Source organism: Antechinus flavipes, chromosome 2 (genome assembly GCF_016432865.1).
Source record: "Antechinus flavipes isolate AdamAnt ecotype Samford, QLD, Australia chromosome 2, AdamAnt_v2, whole genome shotgun sequence".
In the NCBI taxonomy this organism is placed as follows: Eukaryota; Metazoa; Chordata; class Mammalia; order Dasyuromorphia; family Dasyuridae; genus Antechinus; species Antechinus flavipes.
In genome coordinates this window covers 1,903,063-1,925,372 of record NC_067399.1, presented here as the reverse complement: position 1 = coordinate 1,925,372, position 22,310 = coordinate 1,903,063, and the positions used below count along the sequence as shown (strand labels likewise).

The 22,310-nt window shown below is 55.7% G+C and overlaps 2 protein-coding genes across 4 annotated transcripts; one reads left to right on the top strand and one right to left on the bottom strand.

Moving 5' to 3' along the window:
* The first annotated feature begins 10,998 nt into the window (after window positions 1–10,998).
* Window positions 10,999–16,575, top strand: FKBP1B (FKBP prolyl isomerase 1B). Of its 3 annotated transcripts, none has more exons than XM_051974071.1 (4): window positions 10,999–11,146; window positions 11,579–11,626; window positions 15,387–15,499; window positions 15,599–15,981. In XM_051974071.1, the coding sequence occupies exons 1-4, from the start codon at window positions 11,110–11,112 to the stop codon at window positions 15,665–15,667; spliced, it is 267 nt and encodes an 88-aa protein (XP_051830031.1). In that variant the 5' UTR covers window positions 10,999–11,109; the 3' UTR covers window positions 15,668–15,981. The 3 variants fall into 3 exon arrangements, with proteins under 3 accessions (XP_051830031.1, XP_051830030.1, XP_051830032.1); XM_051974070.1 differs by lacking the exon at window positions 15,599–15,981 and adding an exon at window positions 15,988–16,575 and having other exon boundaries at window positions 11,031–11,146; XM_051974072.1 differs by lacking the exons at window positions 10,999–11,146; window positions 11,579–11,626; window positions 15,599–15,981 and adding exons at window positions 13,868–14,745; window positions 15,988–16,575.
* Window positions 16,576–19,438: 2,863 nt separating this feature from the next.
* Window positions 19,439–21,590, bottom strand: SF3B6 (splicing factor 3b subunit 6). The gene is made up of 4 exons (XM_051974069.1): window positions 21,358–21,590; window positions 21,150–21,268; window positions 20,773–20,911; window positions 19,439–20,642 (listed from the first exon to the last, which is right to left on the bottom strand). The coding sequence occupies exons 1-4, from the start codon at window positions 21,385–21,387 to the stop codon at window positions 20,553–20,555; spliced, it is 378 nt and encodes a 125-aa protein (XP_051830029.1). The 5' UTR covers window positions 21,388–21,590; the 3' UTR covers window positions 19,439–20,552.
* Window positions 21,591–22,310: the final 720 nt, after the last annotated feature.

The window sequence follows — 22,310 nt, the reverse complement described above, 5'->3', positions numbered from 1 at the left end:
AGCTGGGGCAGAACAAGTGAGAATAATCACCAGAGAACCAGCCCGGGGATCGAGGGAACCGGGGCAGAACAAGTGAGAATAATCACCAGAGAACCAGCCCGGGGATCGAGGGAACCGGGGCAGAACAAGTGAGAATGATCACCAGAGAACCAGCCCTGGGATCAAGGGAGCTGGGGCAGAACAAGTGAGAATGATCACCAAAGAACCAGCCCTGGGATCGAGAGAACCGGGGCAGAACAAGTGAGAATGATCACCAAAGAACCAGCCCTGGGATCGAGAGAACCGGGGCAGAACAAGTGAGAATGATCACCAGAGAACCAGCCCTGGGATCGAGAGAACCGGGGCAGAACAAGTGAGAATGATCACCAGAGAACCAGCCCTGGGATCGAGAGAACCGGGGCAGAACAAGTGAGAATGATCACCAGAGAACCAGCCCAGGGATCGAGGGAGCTGGGGCAGAACAGGCGACAATAATCACCAGAGAACCAGCCCAAGGATCGAGGGGGCCAGGTCAAAACGGGCAACAATAATCACCAGAGAACCAGCTCAAGGATTGAGGGAACCAGGGCAGAACAAGTGAGAATAATCACCAGAGAACCAGCCCAGGGATCGAGGGAACCGGGGCAGAACAAGTGAGAATAATCACCAGAGAACCAGCCCAGGGATTGAGGGGGCTGGGCAGGCATCCTTTTAGGGGAGAACTGAAGGAGGCAGAGATAAGGAGGGAGAATGTGGCAGGCACAGGCAACACGGGAGAAATGCCCAGAGGTGGGAGACGGAGCCTCGGCCCAGAGGCCAGTGTCACTGAGGCAAAGCAGACCCGTGGGCACAAGGTATAAGAAAGTGGGAAGGGGAGGGCAGGTTGTGAAAGGCTCTGAAGGCCAAAGAGGAAGGAAGCCACTGGAGTTTTTACTGAGTAGGGGGTGACATGGTCACATGCGTGCTCTAGGAAAACCCCTTTGATGGATGGTTGGAGGAAAGGCCGGAGACCCCCCAGCAGTCACCAAACAGTCTAGAGGGAGGAGAAATTGAATCCATGGGCCCAGAGGCCAAAGGGAAGCGGTTTAGGGGGACAATCAGAGCCCTCCCCCCAACCCTGCTCTTGGACCAGCAGGATCCAGCACCCAAAGCAGAGCCTGGCACCTAGGAGTGCCCAGTGCTTGTTGGCCAGCTTCTGCTCTGCCCTCAGAAGTCATTTCGATTCCACCGCAAGCCCAACAACTGTTTTCTTAGGGCATGGATTGCTCTAGAGGAGAGACCACAATTCTAGACCCCTTGAGGACAGCTGAGAATTGCATGGAATCCATTGGTCTTTTGGGGGCAGCCATTGAGAGCTGCCACCCGGAACGAGGCCAGGGCCCTCACAAAGGCCTCCCATTGACCTGGAGCCGGGCAAACTTAGCCAGCTTCGTTCCCTGTTAAATTAAATTCGATTGAACGCTCCCCTGGGTGACAGAAGACTCTGCGCTACATGGGGTCACACGCCCAAATGATGCAGCCCCCGCTGACATTCTGGGTGGGAATTCCGCCCTGGAACCACCTAACGACCAGAGGAAGTTCTAGAACTCCCGGTGGCTGGAGATCAGAGAAAGACCTTCTGGGAGGAAACGGAGCCAAGATGGCAAAGGGAAGGCAGGAAGCCATCCAGCCCCTCTGATAATGATTCTACACAAATTTTAGAGTCAAAACCCACACGGTCAGAGGATCAATTTTCCAGCCAACTTAGAAACTTAGAAGGTCAGCAGGAAGGGTCTGCTGAATCAGAGTGGGAGTCCTCACAGTCAGGCACAGGAAGCCCAGGCTCCAGAAAGGCACCGGTGGCCCTCGGGCCTCCGAATCAGTACCAGAAGTTTCCAGACCTCTCAACCCAGAGACACCTATGATAACTTGGTGGTCGGCAGGGAAAGGGCCTTGGGAAACCAGCAAACCAAGAGTGGGTGTGGGTAGTGGCAGGGCAGCTTCTGAAGGCCTCAGCTCAGAGCAAGTGTCTTTACTAGCACTAAGGAAGGGCTCTTTCAGCATCTTACAGTCCCAGGGCAGCGTCAATTCTCCTCAGGGTACAGAACAGAAAAGAGTGCTCAAACACGCTTCTCTTTGGAAGAACTGAAAGCTTACAGGTCCCTTGGGGCAGCTCTGAAAACGTTAAAAATCCCTGCTTGGGCCATTGCACCCTCCACCCTGGAAACAGAAGCCTATTTTATCATTTCTTAAAGCTTTTTATTTTCAAAACATATGCACAAATAATTTTTCAATATTGCCCCTTGCATAGCAGATTTTCCCCTCCTTCCCCCCACCCCCTCTCCTAGATGGCAGGTAGTCCAATACATATTAACTATGTTAAAATATATGTTAAATCCAATATGTGTAAACATATTTGTACAATTCTCTTGCTGCACAAAAAAAAAAAAATCCACTCAAAAAGGAAAAAAAGAGAAAAACAAAAAGCAAGCAAACAACAGAGTGAGAATGTCATGTTGTGATGCACCCTCAGTTCCCACAGTCTCTCTCTGGGTGTGGATGGCTCTCTTCATCACAAGATCATTGGAACTGGCCTCAATCATCTCATTGTTGAAAAGAGTCATGTCTATCAGAATTGACCGTTGTATAATCTTGCTATTGCCGAGTACAATGATATCCTGTTTCTGCTCCTTTCACTCAGTATCCATTCACGTAAGTCTCTCCAGGCCTCTCTGAAATCATCGTGTTGATCGTTTCTTACAGAACAATAATATTTCATAACATTCATATGCCATAACTTATTCAGCCACCCCCAGCTGATGGGCATCCTCTCAGGTTCCAGTTTCTTGCCACTACAAAAAGGGCTGCCACAAACATTTTTGCACAGAGGCCTACTTTAACAAAGAGTTAAAGTGCAAATAATAGGCTGGGGAACATGAGCAAACAACAGGAAAAGATTCTGAGCATAGAAAGTTACTATGACGACAAGAAGGATAAAAACATGCTCCGAAGAAAACAAAGTCAAAGTTCCTACATCCAAAGACTCTGAAAAGAAGAAGAAATGGTCTATGGCCATGGAAGAGCTCAAAAAGGGATTCTGAAAATCAAGTAACAGAGATAGAAGAGACAGAAGAAAAAATGGGAAGAGAAATGAGATGCAAAAGAAAAAAAGTGTTAAAAAGCAAAATTGGCCAAATGGAAAAGGAAATACAAAAGTTCACTTAAGAAAATAATTCCTTAGAAATTAGAATTGAGCAAATGGAAGGTAATGATTTTCTTTAAAAATTAAGAAGCAATGTAATAAAACCAAAAGAATGAAAAAATAGAAAACAATGTAAAATATCTTGTTGGAAAAATTATTGAGCTGGAAAATAGATCCAAGACAGATAATTTACTTTTTTTTTTAAATTTTTTAATAACTTTTTATTGATAGAACGCAAGCCAGGGTAATTTTTTACAGCATTATCCCTTGCATTCACTTCTGTTCCGATTTTTCCCCTCCCTCCCTCCACCCCTTCCCCCAGATGGCAAGAGTCTTTTACATGTTGAATGGGTTGCAGTATATCCTAGATACAATATATGTGTGCAGAACAGAACAGTTTTCTTCTTGCACAGGGAGAATTGAATTCAGAAGGTATAAATAACCCGGGAAGAAAAACAAAAATGCAAGCAGTTTATATCCATTTCCCAGTGTTCTTTCTCTGGGTGTAGCTGCTTCTGTCCATCTTTGATCAATTAAGGCTCTCTTTATCGAAGAGGTCCACTTCCATCAGAATACATCCTCAAACAGTATCGTTGTTGAGGTATATAATGATCTCCTGGTTCTGCTCATTTCACTCAGCATCAGTTCATGTAAGTCTCGCCAGTCCTCTCTGTATTCATCCTGCTGGTCATTCCTTACAGAACAATAATATTCCATAACATTCATATACCACAATTTATTCAACCATTCTCCCATTGATGGACATCTTTTCATTTTCCAGCTTCTAGCCACTACAAACAGGGCTGCCACAAACATTTTGGCACATACAGGTCCCTTCCCTTCTATAGTATTTCTTTGGGGTATAAGCCCAGTAGAAGCACTGCTGGATCAAAGGGTATGCACAGTTTGATAACTTTTTGAGCATAGTTCCAAATTGCTCTCCAGAATGGCTGGATGTATTCACAATTCCACCAACAATGTATCCGTGTCCATGTTTTCCCACATCCCCTCCAACATTCCCCATTATCTTTCCCTGTCATTCTAGCCAATCTGACAGGTGTGTAGTGGTATCTCAGAGTTGTCTTAATTTGCATTTCTCTGATTAATAATGATTTGGAGCATATTTTCACATGTCTATAAATAGTTTCAATTTCTTCGCAAGACAGATAATTTAAAAATTATTGATTTATCTAAAGTAATGATCAAAAAAAGAACCTGAATAGCATCTTTCAAAAAATTATCAGGGAAAATATCCTGATATTCTAGAACCAGAGGGTAAACTAGAAATCAAAAGAATCCACTGATTATCTCCTGTAAGAGATTCCAAGATGAAAACTCCCAGGAATATTATAGCCAAATTCCAGAACTCTGAGGTCAAGGAGAAAATACTGCAAGCATCCAGAAAAGAAACAATTCAAGTATAGGGAAGCCAGAGTCAAGAGAACACAGAATTCAGCAACTTCTCAATAAAGGATTGGAAGACTTGGAATATGATATTCTGGCAAGCCATTAGGAATACAACCAAGAATTACCTACCAAGCAAAACTGAATATCATTCATAAGGTGCAAAAAATGGGTATTCAATGAAATAAAAAAATTTCAAGCATTCACGACAAAAAGACCAGAGCTAAATAGAAAAATTTTCAAATATAAAACTCAGAAACATAAGTTTTATCTATATTACCACAGAAGGATGATCCTTGTAACTCAAAAGATCTTTCTCACTGTTATGGCAGTTAGGAGTTATAGACAGAGGGCACTGGTATAAGTTGAATATGAAGGGATAATATCAAAATAATAAAATTAAGAGGTAAGAAGGTAAGGTATGGAAGAAAGGAAAAGGAAGAGGTGAAATGGCATAAATTATCTGCCATAAAAGAGGCAAAAAGAAAGCTGAAACAGTGGAGGGGGAGAGGGGGAGAGGAAAGGGAGCCAACCTTATCTCATCAGAATTGACTCAAAGAGGAAATAGCATACAAACTCAATATGGGTATTGAGATTTATCTTACCCTTGCAGGAAAGTAGGAGGGAAAGGGAATATGAGAAGGGGGAAGAGATAGGAGGAGAGTATATTGGGGGAGGGGATGATCAGAAATTTTGAGCAGGGACAGGGTGAAAAACTGGAGGAAGAGAAGTACAAACAGCAATAGCAATTGTGAAAAGAATTTTGAAGCTAGTTTCTCTGATGAAGGCCTTTTTTCTCAAATGAGTAGGGAACTGAGTCAAATTGATAAAAATTAAGAGCCATTCCCCAATTAATAAATGAGCAAAAGATATGGACTATGCCCAAAGGGCTGGGTATAAAATCATGTAGATCCTTGGACCTATCAATACCACCACTGTTTTGTTTTTGAAGAGGGGGAAGGAAGAAGGAAAAGGGATGTATTTGTACAAATTAATAGCAGCTTATTTCTCAAGGCAAAAAATTGGAAATTGAAGAAATCCCCCCCAATTGGGGAAGTTGAATAAATTGTAGTATGGGATTATTGTGGAATACTATTCTATAAGAAATGATGAGCAGCATGCTCTCAGCGTGCTCTCATGGAGCATCTGGAAAGTGCTCCATGAGCTCATGCAAAATGTACAAAGTAACAGCAATGTTGTAGGATGATCAGCTGGGAAAGACACAAACCTCCAAGACAACTCTGAAGGACTTAGGAGGAAAACTGCTATCCATACCCAGAAAAAGAACTGATTGTGCCTACATATATAGACTTATTTTAACTTTTTCTTAGGTTATTTTTTTGGGGGGAGGAGGAATTTGTTCTCTTTCTCAACATTGACAAAAATTCTAGGATTACTTCAGGTGTGTCTTCTCAATGGGGCAGATGTGGGAGGGAGGAAAGGAGATAATCTGGAACTCAACATTTTAAAAACAAATATAAAAAATATTTTCTATGTAACTGGAAAAAATAAAAAATAGATCATTAAAAAAAATTCTCAGCTTAAAGGAAAATGAAAAAAGATCACAGAGAATTAGAGAGGGGGAAAAAAGGAAAAGGCCTCCTGGAAGAGGGAGCCCTTGAGCTAAGCCTTGAAGAGAATTAGGGGTTCCAAGAGCAAGGGTGAGAAAGAAGGGCTCCCAGGTACTAGCACAGCCTGCGTCTAAAGGGAGGAACCGTTGCCTCCATCCACAAGCCCCTACTATGATGCCAGAGAAAGGTCACGAAGCAGAGTGAGTGATGTGCACTGACCCCAGTGCGAGGGGCCATAGTAGGGCCCTGGACAAGTGCCCGCTCTTCTGGTCCTCTGGAATGGCCGCTTCCCATTTTAACAATCCTTTCTCCTCCGCCCAACAAGTGGCCCAAATGAACGGAACCCGCCTCAGTCTTGGCGGAGGGGTGGGGTGGGGGGGGGGGGGAAGAGCACTACTGAGCCTCGGGGGCCCTCCCAGATACTCACCCAGGTCAGACATCAGAGCAGGGCAGGGGTGAGCCCTCAAGGATCCTAGAGGGAGGGCACCCCTCCTCCAGAAGGATTATGGGAGGAGCACCTGTCTCTACTGAGGCTTGGAGCAACGGAATGCACGGCAGTGAGGGCTCTGCACACTTTGGGGGGGGTAGGGGGGGACGGGGAAGGGGACAGGGGGGGTGGAGGGGGTACGTAAAGTTCTGTGTGGTTCCAACTTGAACCCAAGGGAAGGGCAGCTGAGCCCCGCCCCCAGCCAGAGAACAGTAGGGCCCCGCCCACGTCAGGAGAGTTGGAGCCCCGCCCCCCCAGTCCCTGGGTCTCGCTCTCCCACAGCGGGGTGAGCATCCAGGCCCCGCCCCCCAGAACAATCAGGCCCACCCCCAGAATTCCCAGGTCTGAAGGCCTGGAATCCGGGAGGGCTCCGGCCCGTGTGCCTTATTCTGGGGATCTCCAGATGCACCGGGAGGGTGAGGAATGGGGGGAGCCGCGATACTGCAAACGTGTAGAACGGGAAGGAGTTCGCCCCCTCCGCCGCAGCCTCCAAACCAGCGGCTTCGACCCGGCCCGAACCCAACCAAAGGTCCCCCGGGCCCGCTGGGCAGCCGTGAGCCCTCGGACCATGCATGTGCGGGCAGGAGCGCCAGCGCCGGGGAGCCGGGCCTGGTCTTCTCCAAAGGAGGCTTTGTCAAAGCCTCCTCCCGTCAGGACTCGCCAAGGCACGAGACGGCCCGATCGCCAGACCACCTCGACGGCATCGGAGGGTTGGGAAGTTCCGGAAGCCCGAACAGGGAAAGCTCCAGACCTGAGGGAGCGACTGGCCGGCCCAAAGGGTCCCGACGCCCTTCACGCACGCCGCTTGCTGCCTCGTCCCACTTCCATCAGCTCCCGGCCCGGAACGCTCCTTCTCCTTCCTCCCAGCTAAAACCCGGCCTTCTCCAGGAAGCTTCCCCCAATCCCTCTAGTGATTATCCTCAATTTATCCTGTATCAGTGTCTCGCGGTCTGCACGCGGTCTCCTCCGCCAGGCTGAGCGTCGGCTCCCCAAGGGCAGGAACTCCTTTTCTCCCCAATCTCAGGTCTTAGCACGGTGCCTGGCACACAGAAGGTGTTAATTAAGGCTGTCTGATTGGCTGTTCATTTCTCGGATGAAATTTTCTCTTGGGGTTTGTCTTCAACGAACAATTAGGAAAACATTTCCCGTGCTCCCGCGGTCTCCGGTTTCTGGCTCCCGACATTATATTCCTGGAAGCTTCATCTAACCCCAGATTCTTCTGGCTTTCTTCCCTGCTGTATCCCACTGTGGACTCATTCCACACTCAAGGCCCACCAAGACTGCTGATCTTTTTCAGACAAAATGCAACCTGGCCACTTCCTCATTGCCTCGTACTTCCAAAATGTGCTTGTTCGCTCTTGACGCTCTCCGCACTCTGTCTCTTCTCTTCTCTTCTCTGTCTCTGTCCGTCTCTCTCTTTGAATAGTGATTTTATAAATGGCCCGCCATTTGGGCCTCTAGGTTTTCCCCCCCTACCATTGGAGTGATTTGGGACAAGGATGTGAATGGGCACGGGACCCCCAGTCTAGGAATCTAGGGACAGAGGCCAGGAGTATGAGCTCCTCAGTGGTGGAACTCTTCTGGCTAGAGATGATGATCCATGGCTTTCCACTTGATCTCTTAAGAGGCTACGGAGACCACATGACCTACAATATGGTTGCTGTAATCTTACTCATTGTCGTCTGAGGAACACACTGTACTACTGCAGGAGGCATTCCCAAAAGTCTGGAGGGAATTCTCCTATTCCTCATGATTCGCTCCCCTACCGAACATCGGGGCCTCAGCAAAAGGGGCAGAGGTAATGACCACCCCCCCCTTCCAGAGTGGCAAAGACACCGCTCGACTGTACGGTACACCCGGGGCCAGCGTCTTCCCCTTGAACACTGATAGGATCCCATTCCTGGAAGACGCTAACAGCTTTTCCACTGAGCACCAGCTTTCCATTCTCAACCTTAACGGTGCCCTTGAACTTGCCATCGAACCACACAGACCATGAAATTGATGTCAATGAAGGGGGGGGTCGCTGATGGCCACAACGTCCGCTCCCCCTGAGCTGAATGCGGCCCTGGTCTCTAGCTCCCCCATACGGCTAGATCCTTTGACTCTAACCTTCCCCATCTTGTTTCAGGGTCGTGACTGAGCAGCAGATCCTGGCACCAACTTGGCAAAGCTGAGGGCCCGGAGCTCCCTTTTTTAACCAAGTGCAACACCTGATATTTTCTCTACTGACTTTTTTACTAAACGACATTCTGTCCCGAGCTCGGGCTTCGGCTCTGCCTGCAATGCTTTCGTTTCCTTACTCTCCCATCACTCTTCAGCCCGTTGAGCTCTTCCAAGTCAGCAGTGAGCTGGCAAGCACCAGATCTCACTTCATCCCCCTGCTCAGCCCTGCTCTCACCCTTCATTTCCTCCAGTTTCTTCCGCAGCTTCAGGAGCTCCATCATCGGGCCTGCTCTCCTGCCGAGTGTCCTTACCAAGCTAGCACTTCCCTGCTCATTATGCAGGGGGATGGCTTCCCTTTTGGAGCTCTAGTTCCCGCCTCTGTTAGAATGCAACGTCTAATGCACATATCTCTCACATATATATGTGAAACATAAACACAGGAGTGAGAGCAAGAGAGTAAATGAGAGACAGTGAGAGAGAAGGTGAGACAGTGAGAGTGAGAGAGAGAGTGAGAGTGAGAGAGAGCTCCATCTCCCATCTCCACACCTTTGCCCCATTGTCCCCAGGCCTAAAATGTACTTGTTTTTTACTTCTGCTTCCTAGAGAAGCCTCGCAGAGTTCCAGAAGACGCCTCTTTGCCCCATGAAGTGACCCTGTAAGCACACAGGTTGTCGCCCCATGGAAGCTCCCCGAGGGTGGAGTGTTCAGCATTTGTCTTCGAACCCCTAGCATCCAGCATGAGAGCACTTGATAAATGCTGCCCGCTGATTGGATTACAGCCCGGTCTGCAGGGACACCCCACGGAGCACGCACTGTGCTCCCCTGGAAACTTCCTGGACCGGACCAGCATGGGGCTCCCGAGGAAGGCCTCCATACTCAGTAGGGCTCAGATAAGCCTGCTGCTCCCTGAGACCCACTCCCCAGATGGCCAGAGGACTGCGACTGCCCCAGAGGGAAGCGGGCAACCTGTTCGGGCAAAACAAGGTAGGAGCCCCCCTGCTCCAGCAGACTGTGGGCTCACCCAGCAGCCACGTGTTCCCAGCCCAGCCGCAGTGGGGAGCTTGGGCTCATGGCTACCTTTCCTGCATATGTACGTGTGTTCTGTGTGTGCACATGGTGTGTGCGTGTCTGTGTGTGCACACAGTGTGTTTCTTTCTGAACAAAGGTAGGAGCAGCCATGAGACCTCGGGTTTTCCGTCTGGCCCGGTGGGGGCGGGGACGGCTTGAGTTAAGTGGGCCGGAGCTTCACTAAGGGCGGTCCTAAAAGGCGACTTGTGGAGGCGGGGGAGGGAGGGACCATTTTAGATGGTTTAGATGGGACCATTTGTGCCCCAGAAACTGGCCATACCCGACCCAGGGCCTGGTCTCTGAGCGGAAGAAGTGATGGAGAAAACATTCATGCACATTTCACTTCAGTCAGTCAGGGGCAAGCCGGTGGTTAAACATTCACTAGCACCCTGCCGAGGCCGAGCCCTGCCAGAAGCCGGGGCCTGAAGGACACCCGCTAGGGTTCTCAGACTCCGGCTGTCGTGTGTGAGAGCAGCTGCTCGCGGTGCGGAGGGACAAAGATGGCCGCACGTGGCTCCCGGCCCTTTGCCTGCCGGTCTAAGGGGAAAGGAAGGGAGAAGTGCCTCCTATGTGAGGGCACGGGACTGAGCACTTCCCACCTAACCTGGGGAGGTGGTCTGTGGTTCCCATTTCACAAGTGAGGAGACTGAGGCAGACTGAAGCTAAGGGGCCTCCCAGGGACAGGGGCCGGTCCCAGGACCTCCTCCACTCAGTCCGGGACGCTGTGGGCCAGCCCCCTACCCACCCCCGTAGTTTCCTTTAATAGCAAGGGGATAGGCCCCATGGAACGCTGGCCAGCTTCTAAATCAGGCTCTGCCTGGTCTGGCCCTAGCCCAGGTCGCTCTCTCCCCTCCCCCGGAACTGGGCAATAAAGTCCTGGCAGCAGCCCGAGCCGCGTGCCCGGGCCCCTTGGGGAGGCCCCTTGGGGAGGCCCCTGAGCCCCGCAAGCCAGTCCCGGAGGAACTGAGGCTGGGCGCCAGGGAGAGCACTCCGCAGGCACACTCAGGGGGAGGGGGGCCCCAGCCCCGCCCCCAGCCCTGCCCAGTCCCCTGGCTGCCAGGAGCCCCCCCAGGTGGGGACCGAGGGAGTGCCGGCCCCGCCCCTCGGGGCTCCGGGGGCGGAGGGAAGCCGTACATTGGCCAGGGCCGGGAGGACGGGGCGGAGTCCCGGAGGCCGGCCGGCAGCAGCTGTGGTGACGGCGCCGGAGACAGCAGCTGGCGCTGGCGGCGGCCCGGGGCGGGGAGGACAGGGTCCTGATGGGCGTGGAGATCGAGACCATCTCCCCGGGAGATGGTGCGTCTGGGGCGGGGGGGAGGGGGGGAGTAGAGGGGGGCGCCGGAGAAAGGGAGGGGGGAAGAGGGGACAGAAGAGGAGGACTGGGGGAGGTCCAGGAGGAGGGGGAAAAGCTGGGAGGAGGGAGGGAAAGGGGGCAAGGAGGACAGACGAGGGGCCCAGCCCTGACCTGGCTCTAGGCCCAGGACTCCGCAGCTGCCGCCCCTGAAGAGAGCTTGGGAGGCCCCCAGCAGCACCCACTGCAGCCAGGATGCAGATTCCCCCACCCCTATGGAGGGCTGCAGCACCCTGCCAGGCCCGTCTGCCCCCTGCCAGGCCACCCCCACCCCTACCCCAGCCCCCAGCCCCCGCCAGGCCCCGCTGCCCTGTGGGCACTCCAGCTCTAGTCCCCATGCCTGGCGGGTCTGAGGCCCATCCTTTGTCTCCCTGCAGGAAGAACGTTTCCCAAGAAGGGCCAGACCTGTGTGGTGCACTACACAGGTAGGTGGACTTGGGGGGGAAGGAGGGGGAGGGAGGGCTGAGCTGGAGGCCGGCTTCCACAGGCTTTGCCTCAGGCCCCCTCTCAGAGCCACACTCCAGTCGCAAGAGCCCTGGGAGGCCACCTGGCGCCCTCCCCCCCCCCCCCCAATGCACACAAAGCTAGATCTAAACCCAGGTCCAGAGCCCAGTCTAGAGCGCCCCTGCCCCAGCCTTGGCACTGAGCCTGGGGTCCACCAACCCTTTCTGGCCCATGGCCCGTCCGGGGGCCTCCTTGCAGGGCCCAGAGGCAGAGCGCTTTCAGTCAGGGCTGAGCCACAGAATTTCTTCTCAACATCCAGATGCCCCTGGCTCTTTCCCTGTCCCTGATACTGCCCGGGATCTATGGCTTTGGGGACAGGCTGAATCTGAAAAGTCCCGACACCTTTAGAGCTGGGAGGGCCGGAGCCTGCGGGTGGGGGAGCTGAGAAGGTCACATGTGCAGAGAAGAGCAGCAAGGGGCCCCCATGGTTGGCTGCCTGAGCTGGAGGAGGGTCCAGCCTGGAAACTTAAGTATGGAGGAGGGGGAGGCTGGCGAGGGGCAGCGAGAGCAGGCTTAGGGAGATAAGATGGAAGCCAGACCCCTGGGGGCTCTGAGGAGGGGAAGGAAAAATAGTCACTAGACAGCTCTGCACCAGCCTCCTGAGCTGACCTTGGCTGGAGGTGCCAAGGGGAAGGGAGTGAGCAGGCAAAGCATCTCCCCTCCCCCAGGCTACACAGAGAGGAAACTGAGGGCCTTCTTTTGACTCCTGCCACCTCTCCGGGCTCCTGCCCCTGCACCTGGGGGTCTCCAAGCCCTCAGCGCTGCTGGTGGCATCCTGCATCACTTCCCTCATGGCTGTGCCCCTGCCCACGGGCACCCAGCTGACTTCCGGTCGGCCATCTCCCGCAAGAGCTGCTCTCATCACTGATCTCTAGGCCCAGGGTTTGAGCAGCCTTAGGCGACCCTGAGCACATCACATCAAAATAGTGAGAAAAAGCCTCCTGGGTCAGGCTCCATCCCCCCGGGGAGGCAGCCTCAGAAACAAGCAGCCCCACAAGTCAATGAGCTGGCAAAGCAGGGCAGGGTGGGCCCTAAGTCCTGTGCCCAAGGGCCCGGGGCCTCGACTTCCAGGGGGTGACCTGCAGAGGGAGCCCTCCTGACTGGAGACTCGTCCGCGGCAGACACCACCAGCAGGCGCTTGGGCAGAGCAGAGGCCTGGGATGGGGAGATGAGTAAGGCCCTCGTGACAGCTCATGGTAACACCTTGTGGAACTTGGTGCCAGGCTCCAAGGGCAGCGCTGAGGAGACAAAGCGAGCTAGGGGCTTCCACCTGCGGGGTGCCAGGCTGCCCGGCCTCAGAGGAGACCACTTCCTTCCTGGCTCTCCCACATTCCCCCCTGCCTATAGCACCCCCCCCCCCCCCCCCCCCCCCGGGGTCTGCAGGGCCAGTCGATGCCTGGGGGAGGGAAGGGGGGAGTGCTGCTGGCCGCAGCTGAGCAGACCAAGGTGAAGAGACACTGACCTCAGGAAGGACCAAGTATGTGCCAGGACGGGCTGGAGTAGGGGTCATAGCACAAGTGTAGAGGAAGTGGAGGGAAAGAAGATGTCAGGGTTCTGACCCCGAAGATGGAAGCTGGGGAGAGTCAAAGGGGCAGATACAATCCAAGTGGCCCTGGGGGAGAACTGCATGATCTTCCCCCCAGTGGGCACCAGGGGCGCACACAGCCTGCCCCAGGGCCTCCCCCCAGTGCCCCCTGTGGCTTGGACAGCTGAAGACCAAGGGTTCCTTTCTGTCACCCTTCCTCACCATCCCACTCCCCTCCCTCCCTCTGGGGGATGCTCTGACTTCCCCACCCAGACCTGGTCTGTTAATCCAGGGTGCAGGGCTCCGGATCACCACAGCTCTTGGTCTATGCTGCCCCAAGGCTTTCTGGGCGACCACGGTCATTCTACATCCCAGGCCTGGGGCGTCACAGGTCACTGACTCAGCCCATGGGGCCTGTCAGCCTGTGCCATGGTCCTCTGGGTCACATGCAGTGTTGCTTCTGTGGAATCTCATTCCGTGACCCCCGGCCACACAGCATCCGAGACAGCACCAGAGTGGGAAAAATGGTTTTTGTTACGTGAGCAACATGGGACCTTTGAACAGTTGGATTCTCCAAACAATGTAAAGCGTTCTCCGCTCCAGGAACCTTTCATGCACAAGATTTCTCTTTCCTCTGCCAAGTCGAGAGGTTTGGGGATGACCCACGACTTTGTAGTGGCCCTGTTCAGTCCCTTGCAGGATTCCAAGGTGTGAAGAGGAGAGATAAAGGAGGAGCCACCTCATGGCGTCCCGGCCAAGGAATGGGGCCCACCTTCCAGGTCCCAGTTGCTCCATTTGATAATTTTCATTCTTCGTGTGTCCCAAGTCCCCCAACATCAGGCTTTGAGAAGATGTGCCCTCAGGCAACTGAACAAGGTGCCTGCCTTTGGGGAAGGGCCACCGGCCACAGCCCAACTCCCTTCGGAATAGTTTCCAGACCCAGCTTGTGGCCCCGGCTTGGCCAGGGCTGACTCCCCTCTTTGTGCTGCTCCAGATCCACTGGCTCGTTCTGCTGGGTCACGGCCCTCCTCCTCCAGGCTGCTTATCAAACTGAACTCGGGGTCCGACCAGGGCACCAACAGCTATTTCCCCACCCCGGGCTCAACACTATCTGTTAAGGCAGCCACAGATGGCACTTGTCTTTTGGCTGCCAAATCACATTGCTACCCGAGCTTGCGTCTACACGGACCCACAGACCCTTTTCGGATAACTATTGGCCAGTAACCCCATTGTTTCCTGTCCAGAAAAAAAGCCCACTTGATTTTTCGTGGTGTTCAGAACTCCGTGTCCGAAGACTTCACTCTCTTTCCGATAAAAGCGGTCATGAGATCTGTGCAGGAGAGCCCGTGAGCCTCAGACCCCTTCCATCCGGATTACTTCTGCCTGCCTGCATATTCATGTGCCACAGAGAGGCTGGGACCACTTACCTACCCGAACCCTCCTGGGTCTCATTCACAGAGAGGACACCGAGTGACCGGAGGCCCTCCAGGAGCCATCACCACACGCCCTAGGGAGGTGAGGGGGCTCCAGTCTTATTCACCCGGAGTGGTTCGAGTCCAGGCTGAAGGAGCTAACTGCGTGGTGCCTCAAGTAGCAGATCGAACACAGGGATCCTTTGACCTCCCCTTGATTCTGGTTTTGGAGTCCACTTGTTGTGACCTATTTTCTAGAGCCCCCACGCCGGGGTGACAAAACATACTGTGCTTTCTAGAGCCCCCACACTGGGGTGGTTAAATATCCTGCTTTCTAGAGCCCCCACACTGGGGTGATGAGGTGGGACTCTGAGGATGGTGGAAAAAGGAGTCCATTTATTACAAAGTCTTTCCCCTTGTTATAATGTAACAAAAACAACTCTGTGCAGGGGGCATGAACGAGTTGCTATTGTATGCAGTTTACCGCCTGGTATCCCTCTGCCTCAGTCTCCACATGGGTTGTCACCGCCCCCTGACTTTTCAGGAAGGCCGAGAGCCCTGGGGGGAGCCAGGGAGCCGAGCCAAACCCCATCAGCAGGTTCCCTCTGGGCTGAAGGGTCTTGTACCTCCCCCAGAGTGTCCCCACTGATCACGAGGAGGGGGAGGAAAGAGTAGAACAGAGGAGGGGAGGGGCTCCACTCAGCCCCCAGACGTAGGGCTGACGCCAATCTGCTGTCTTGGCAGGAATGCTCCAAAATGGGAAGAAGTTTGATTCCTCTAGAGACAGAAACAAGCCTTTCAGGTTCAAGATTGGCAGGCAAGAAGTGATCAAAGGCTTTGAGGATGGCACTGCCCAGGTAAGGCGCCTGAGCCAGGGAATGAGGGGAGGACTGCCACCTGCTCTTCACCCCCCCACCCCGTTACCTAAAAGTACAATAATGGTCTTCCTCTTGTAGCATCTTGGGCTCCCGAGGCCTTCAGACCGAGGCACACGTGGGGCCCAAGACCCTGTCCCCTCACCCTAGCTTTGGGATGATCCCAAATTCCACCAGCAGCTGTCCCTGAGGAGAGAGGCTCAGGAGGAAATGAAAGAGCCATGGTCAGCAGCCACAGGGGGATGCGGGTGGGCGCCTCCCGGTGCCTGACCCGGGCGGTGGGCAGCTCTGACCCCTACTCAGTCTCCCCTGGAGAAGTAAACTAGTCCGCACGCCGAGGAGGGAAGAACATGGAAAACCGAGCACTTGGATGGGCTCTGAGAGACCCCCACCCCTGCCCCCCCACACCCAGCCCTGACTGCCGGATCCTTTGGTCATCCGGCTTCTTCCTCTCCCTCCTCGCCCATCAGATGAGCCTGGGTCAGAGGGCGAAGCTGACCTGCACCCCTGACGTGGCCTACGGAGCCACGGGACACCCGGGAGTCATCCCTGCCAACGCCACCCTCATCTTCGACGTGGAGCTGCTCAGGTTAGAGTGAGCTCTCAGGGGTGCCGGCTGAGGCCAGCTGTGCTGCTGCTGCTGCTGCTGTTCATACACCACCCCTTCTTCCCCGGGGTCCCCCAGCTTCCCATTCCAGCTCCCATCCCAGGGAGGCCCGTCTTCATCATACCCGTGTGTGTGCATGTGCGCGTGTCCGGTTCTGTGCTGACAAGCTTCTTGGCTTTGAGGAGACCCCGTCAGGAACGCTCTCAAACGGGACCCCTCCTCTAACTTGCATGTGCCCCCAGCCCCACCCCGGCCCCCCACACGCGCCAGCACTTTTATTTATGAAGCAAAAAGTCTGCACTGCCTTACTTGTCCACTGAGCCCAGGAGCTGCCGGTCCCAGCCGGACGTGCACAAGCCAGGCCCGAGCCCGCCCGCCCGCCAGGGACCCTGCCTCGTCCTCGCTGCTAACCTGGAACTAAGATGTATGCAAAATAAAGGTTCTATCTGTGGCCAGATCTCACAGCTCCAAAGGGAAATGGGGGAGGAGGGGGGTCGCCGACGGGCCCCGGGGGGGTGGGGGACAATTCTGCCCCGGCTGTGGGTCCTCTCGCCCTTTCCGAGGCTGAGGCTGAGAAAGAAGGCAGCCCCGCAGCAAGATAAGGGGGGATCTCAGCACCCGCAAAGCCCTGGCCGGGAGGAGGATGCATGTCGGGGGATCCAGCCACTAGGCATTTACTAAGCACCGACCGCACGCTGGGCACCTTCTGAGAGCTGGACACACGCAAAGGGGGGAACGATCCCCTGCCCTCGAGAAATTCACCCAGTGGCCCCATACAAACAAATTCAGGATCCACAGGAAGCGAAGAGCAGAGGAAAGACACCATAATGAAGACGGACTGAGGAAGGCTTTGCGCATTTAGGGTCGGGGTTAGGATTTAATGAGAAATGGAGGGTCATGTTCCTGGAAGGGTCTAGGAAGGCATCAGGATCACGGGATCAAAGTGAGGGGGAGGCTGTGAAGGTCTCCAAGGCCAGAGCCTTCTGCACTTGCTCCCACGGGGGCTGGGCTCCCATTGAGGGCCACCCGCACCGGGGGAGGCTGCCTTTTCTCTCAGTCCAGCATCCCAGGCTTTGAGCTGGCAGGGAAGGCCCCGGGGGCTGCCGGATGCGAGGATCTGAGGCCACAGTGGGCCTCTTCTAAGAGCCAGCTGCCCATCAAGGGACTCACACCGGGCCACCGGGGCCAGCTTGGAGTCAGGAAGAGCGGGGCTCAAAGCAACCTCAGAAGCTGCTGGGGAGTGGCCCGGGCAAGTCCCTACCGCGGCTGCCTCAGCTTTCTCCACCGTGAACCCCGATACCCTCGCCGACCTCCCGCGCTGCTCGTGAGGGTCAGATGGGTCTTTGTCCAGAGCAGCCCAGGACCTAGCACCCAGCAGGCCCCTGCCTGCGCCTGTGTCCTTTCGCACTCTCTCCCAGAGGGTCCTGCCGCTGGAGGACGCCAGCGGGCCGTTCTAGGGCTGCATTTCCGGGCAGCTTTGCTCCCAAAGCTCCTCAGTGGGGATTAAAGATTACGCCGCTGGCGCGCTGCCTTCAGCCCCGAGCTGCTCTGTTATCCTTCTTCCAAACCACAGAAGCAGCCCCGAGGTCTCCCATTTTCCCTGTCTCCGCTGCCAACGGAAGTCACCCAGGGATTCCAACTCAGATCTTTGGCCTAGGCGGGGCCTGCTGTGAATGGGGGAGCCGGAGCCCCCGTTAGATGGAGGGAAGTAGCCGTTGGTGGAGGAAGCGGCCGGAGCAGGAAAGCGGCCCGAGGGACCCTGACCTCGGACGCCGGCCCAGCGCAGGGCCGGCCATTTCTGGGCACAGGCTCAGTCAGCCTTGCCCGCCTGGGGCGGTAGCCGAGCCGGCGCCTTTTTTCCTGCTCCGGAAGTTGGAGGTTCCGAGTCTGGGGCCCCAACCGCAAACCCTTGCTTGGAGCTCCAGAACGAGGCCGGGAGGCCCCTGGGCAGCAAAGTGGGAAGAGCTTGGCGGGGCCCGGCAAACAGCAGGTGCTTACTCAATGTCTGCGCGCAGACCAGCCTGACGCCCCATTTTACAGAGGGGAGCGCCGAGGCCCGAGGAAGGACCTTAATGCTCAGGCCTGGTGCCACCCCAGGACCACCGGGGAGTCTCCGAGCAGAGGCCTGAAGCTCCCGCCTCTCTCCGGGGCCGTCTCCCCCAGTGCACAAGAGCCAAAGGCCGAGGTGGCGTTGCACACCGCGGAGCCACAGCGCGCACAGCCTCTGAGCCCCCTCGAGGCTCCGCCCCAAGATGCCGGAAGCGACGCGAAGCACCCCGATCCCGGAAGTGACGCCAAGTATCGTCGTCTCACTTACCAGTTGGCGCTAATGGGTCTGCGTCCGCTTACTCGCGCCAGCTCTCTAGGCGTGCCTCCGGTGTCGTGCCCGAACTTGGCGGGCCGGGGGAAAAGCTCAGAGTACGGGAGATTTCGACCTCAGATTTCGTGCCCACAAGCAGCACACTTCCGCTTTCTGGCGTCGCCCCGGAAGTGACGTAAAAGAAGACGCGCGCGGAGTTTCTCGTGAAGTGCCCGCCCTCTTTTACGAGCGCATGCGCAGTTGAGGCCGGAAAGATTCAGAGGCGTGAGCATCGCATTGCCTATTCCTGACACTCCATCTCCTCAGCCTTAGTTTCCCAACTTGTAAATGCAGTTGGGGCAGAAGGGAGGGAAATCAGGGCCGCCACCGACACGATTCCTCGTGTTTGTGTCCGCGCTGCACGAGGCTCTAGGCCTGAATCCCCAAGGCCCAAAGAGGCGCTTAATAAATGCTTGTGGCTTCATCCGAGCAGTACAATTGTCGCCGCGGCAGCGTTTGCTCGGGGCGTTTGGGAAGCGCTGGAACCGACGAACCCGGGAGGGCGACGCTCTGTGGGGAGCGGCGGCCATTCTGGGCTTGGCACAAGGGTCGCTCCAGGGATTCGTGGGAGTTGGGACTAAATGGACGCGGGCCTCCAAACCCCAAGCACTGGCTAAGCCTCTGCTGCGCGCTGGGCCCCGGGCCAGGGTCCAGACCCTCCATTGTCCCTTGGGGAGGGAGTCAAGCGTCGGATCACGTCCCGCCCACTGGGCAGCCCGCGGGAGGGCGGGCCCGAGAATTCAAGCCTTGGCTGCCCATTGGTGGACGAGGGGGCAGGGCCAGGACCCGGCCAGCCCTCCCTAGAGCCTGCCTAATCAAAACTGGCTCAAGACCCACAGGGGGCAAATTTTGCCTGACTCCTAGTTCATATACCTCTGTCCCTGGGTCACGTAAAACTTTCTTGTGCGCAAAGGGTGTGAGTGGGCAAGTTCAAGAAGCTCTGGTCCGGCGGGTGTTCATTTCTGAAGGATTTATTAGACACCTACGTTTTCAGGTACAACATTAACTGCTGGGATACAAAGAAACAGTCCCTCCCATCTACCAAGTCCTTTCAAGAAGAAAAGCAGATCAGCTGCTCAAGGTGGAAAGACAGTGCATTCAGCAGCTCAGGCCACTAGTGGCAACCACCTGGAAAGTTTGCCCCGGGCATGGCAGAGCAGCAGCAGCATTTCAGCTCCTGCACGGCTGCCCTCCCACCCTCTCGGGCCCTATTTCTGCACCCAGTTTGCTCCATTTTTCCCCTTGAGTCCCTTTCTTTGTTCTTGGAGCCCAAAACAGGACTAGTCACTTCCTGTCCTTGGAAGGCCTGGGCCACACTGATGACAACTAGGATGCCTGGAGCCTGGCTGGAGACCAGGCTCTTTTGGGAAGGGCCCCTCTTGGCCCCGGGGTGAACTATGCCTCAGGTAAGGGGACCCCTCTTCTAGGACCCCAGCCCCATCTTGTTGAGTGGCACGGGAATAAGGGATCCTTTGGAAGATGCCTTTGCCCATGAACTGGGGGTAGATGCCGCCAGTCACTGGCAAGTGCTGCCCTCACAGAGCCAGCCCTCTATCCACTAAGCGGTACTTATTGGGGGAGGGGGGGTCAAGGCAGGACCCACACAAGGGGCTGATGTTCACACAAATCCAAAAGCATGGAGATGAGCAATGCTATAACTGCCCATTTCACAGAGGAGCAAATTCCCAATGAGGCTCATAGCATCCCAGGCCAGTACTAGGGTCAAGGCATGGAGAATGGCGACCATGGGCAGAGATGAGCAGCAGAGACTGCCCAGAGCCATTACCCACACCTTTATTTGCCAACCCTTCTTCTGCACCCAGGGAACAAAGAGCAACTTTGGGAAACACCAGTCAGATGTGAGAATGTTCTCCCTTGGGGCCCAGTCACTGAGCCGCTGATCCAGCACAGCTGGCCACAAGTGTCCAAATGGCAGCCACCAGGCTAGGTCGGGCAAGGGTCAAGGTCATCGTGAAGCCCCCGGGAATGGAGGAGTCAAAAGCCAAAGTTTCCTGTGCCATCGAAGCTCTGAGGGCTGAGGGAGATGAACCACCCAATTGGCAGAACCCTCACTTGGGGGGGTCCGTGTTGATGCCATATTTCTCCTTCAGCAGCTTCAGCTGCTCCTCCTTCTTCTTCGTGTCCATCTTCTGGAAAGCCTGGAAAAAGACAGGGTGTGAGCCCCGCTGAGCACCCTAGGTGTGCCCTGTCCCTCCCCCTCCCTCCAGCCCAGGTGTGCTCCCTGTGCTCCCCCTTCCCTCCTCCCAGCAGCAGAGCAGGCGCACAGACCCGGTTGGCATTGTAGTAGAGCACCACCAGGTAGCGGTTGCACACGTTGAAGCCGGACAGATGGTCGCAGGCGTTCTTGGCGTCAAAGATGTCCTCATAGACCACGTAGGCCGTGCCGCGGGTTTCCGGGGTGTTCCCGCTGGGGGGGTGGGGGGGAGAGCATGCATTGAGGAGCCCCCCTTTCAGCCCCCTTCTCCAGGTAGTGAACTCCCCAGGGCAGCTGGGATCCAAGTGCGAGGGCAGCCCAGCCCATTCCCGCCCCTCCCCTCGCCAGGGCGGGAGTAAGCTCCCCGTCCCACCGGATCAGTACAAGAGCCCGAAGCCCCGCCCTCCTCGCGCCCCACCCTCCGCGATCCCAGGGGCGGGAGGACACTCACACGCGGATCTGGCGGATGGGCCCGTACTTGCCGAAGATGTCATACATCTCCTCGGCCGTGATCTTGTAGGGAAGGTTGCGGATGTAGAGGATGCGGTTCACCTCGGGCGGGAGCCGGATCTGGGGGAGGGAGCCAGAGGGAGCCCTCAGTGACTGCCCCGCGCGGGGCCTTGAAACCAAACCCACTGGAGGGGGAGGGGCGCACTCACGTTCGCGCGTTTAGCCGCTTGCATCGCCATGGCGACGGTTGGGATGCGCTGGGGCCTGAGCCGGGAGCAGGAGCGGGGTTCGTCAGTGCCGGGGGCCGGGATCCGGTAACAGGGGCCGCTTGCTCGGGCTTCTTTCTCTTCCTCGAGGTGGACGCGCCGAGATCTAACAGAACTTCCGCTTTCGGCTTGGCCTCCGGAAGCACAAAACTCGCCGGAAGTCCCGCCTCCGCACGGCGCCGGCTAGACGCATGCGCCAGATAAAGCCCGCCCCACCCCTTGCTTTACCTCGAACTCCACCCCATCCACCCCTCAGTGCTCTTTCGGGACGGTGGCGCGGGAGGTCCTGAAGGCGTTGGGCGCTGTGGGTGCTGCGAGCCGGGAGCGCTGAGGCGCGGGGGCGGGGGCGGGGGGCAGGAGGAACGTGCTGCAGGAGACGACTGGAAAACATGGGAAGGGGGACCAGGGGACCAGGGGACCAAGGGCTCCTGGGGCCAGCGGGGACTCCTGGAGTTCTTGGAGCCGGGGGGAAGGAGCCGGGCAGTGCCGGCTGGCACGAGGGGAAGACCTGCCCTGGGGCTGGAAGTGCCCGGATGGGAGAGCCCCACCCCCACCCCGACCAGTGATTACTTTGTATCTCTTTGTATCCACTTAGTGGCTCTCTGGCCTGGCCCCACTGGAAATGAAGCCCCCGGGGCCAAGTGTCCTGGGAACTGGAGGCCCAGATCCTCCACCCCCGCAGATGCTGGCCTTGCCCTCGCGGGAGGCAAAAGAGCCGTCCCCTATGACAAGAACCCCTTGTCCCCGGAGCGGCCCTGCTACCAAAAAAACCCTCTAGGTGCACTGGAAGGATCCCTGATACCTTCTCTTCCCTCCCCGCCATACACTGGAAGAATTCCTGCCCCCCTTCCCTTCCCTTTCCCTTGGGTACACTGGGAGGATCTCGGCCCTCCCCT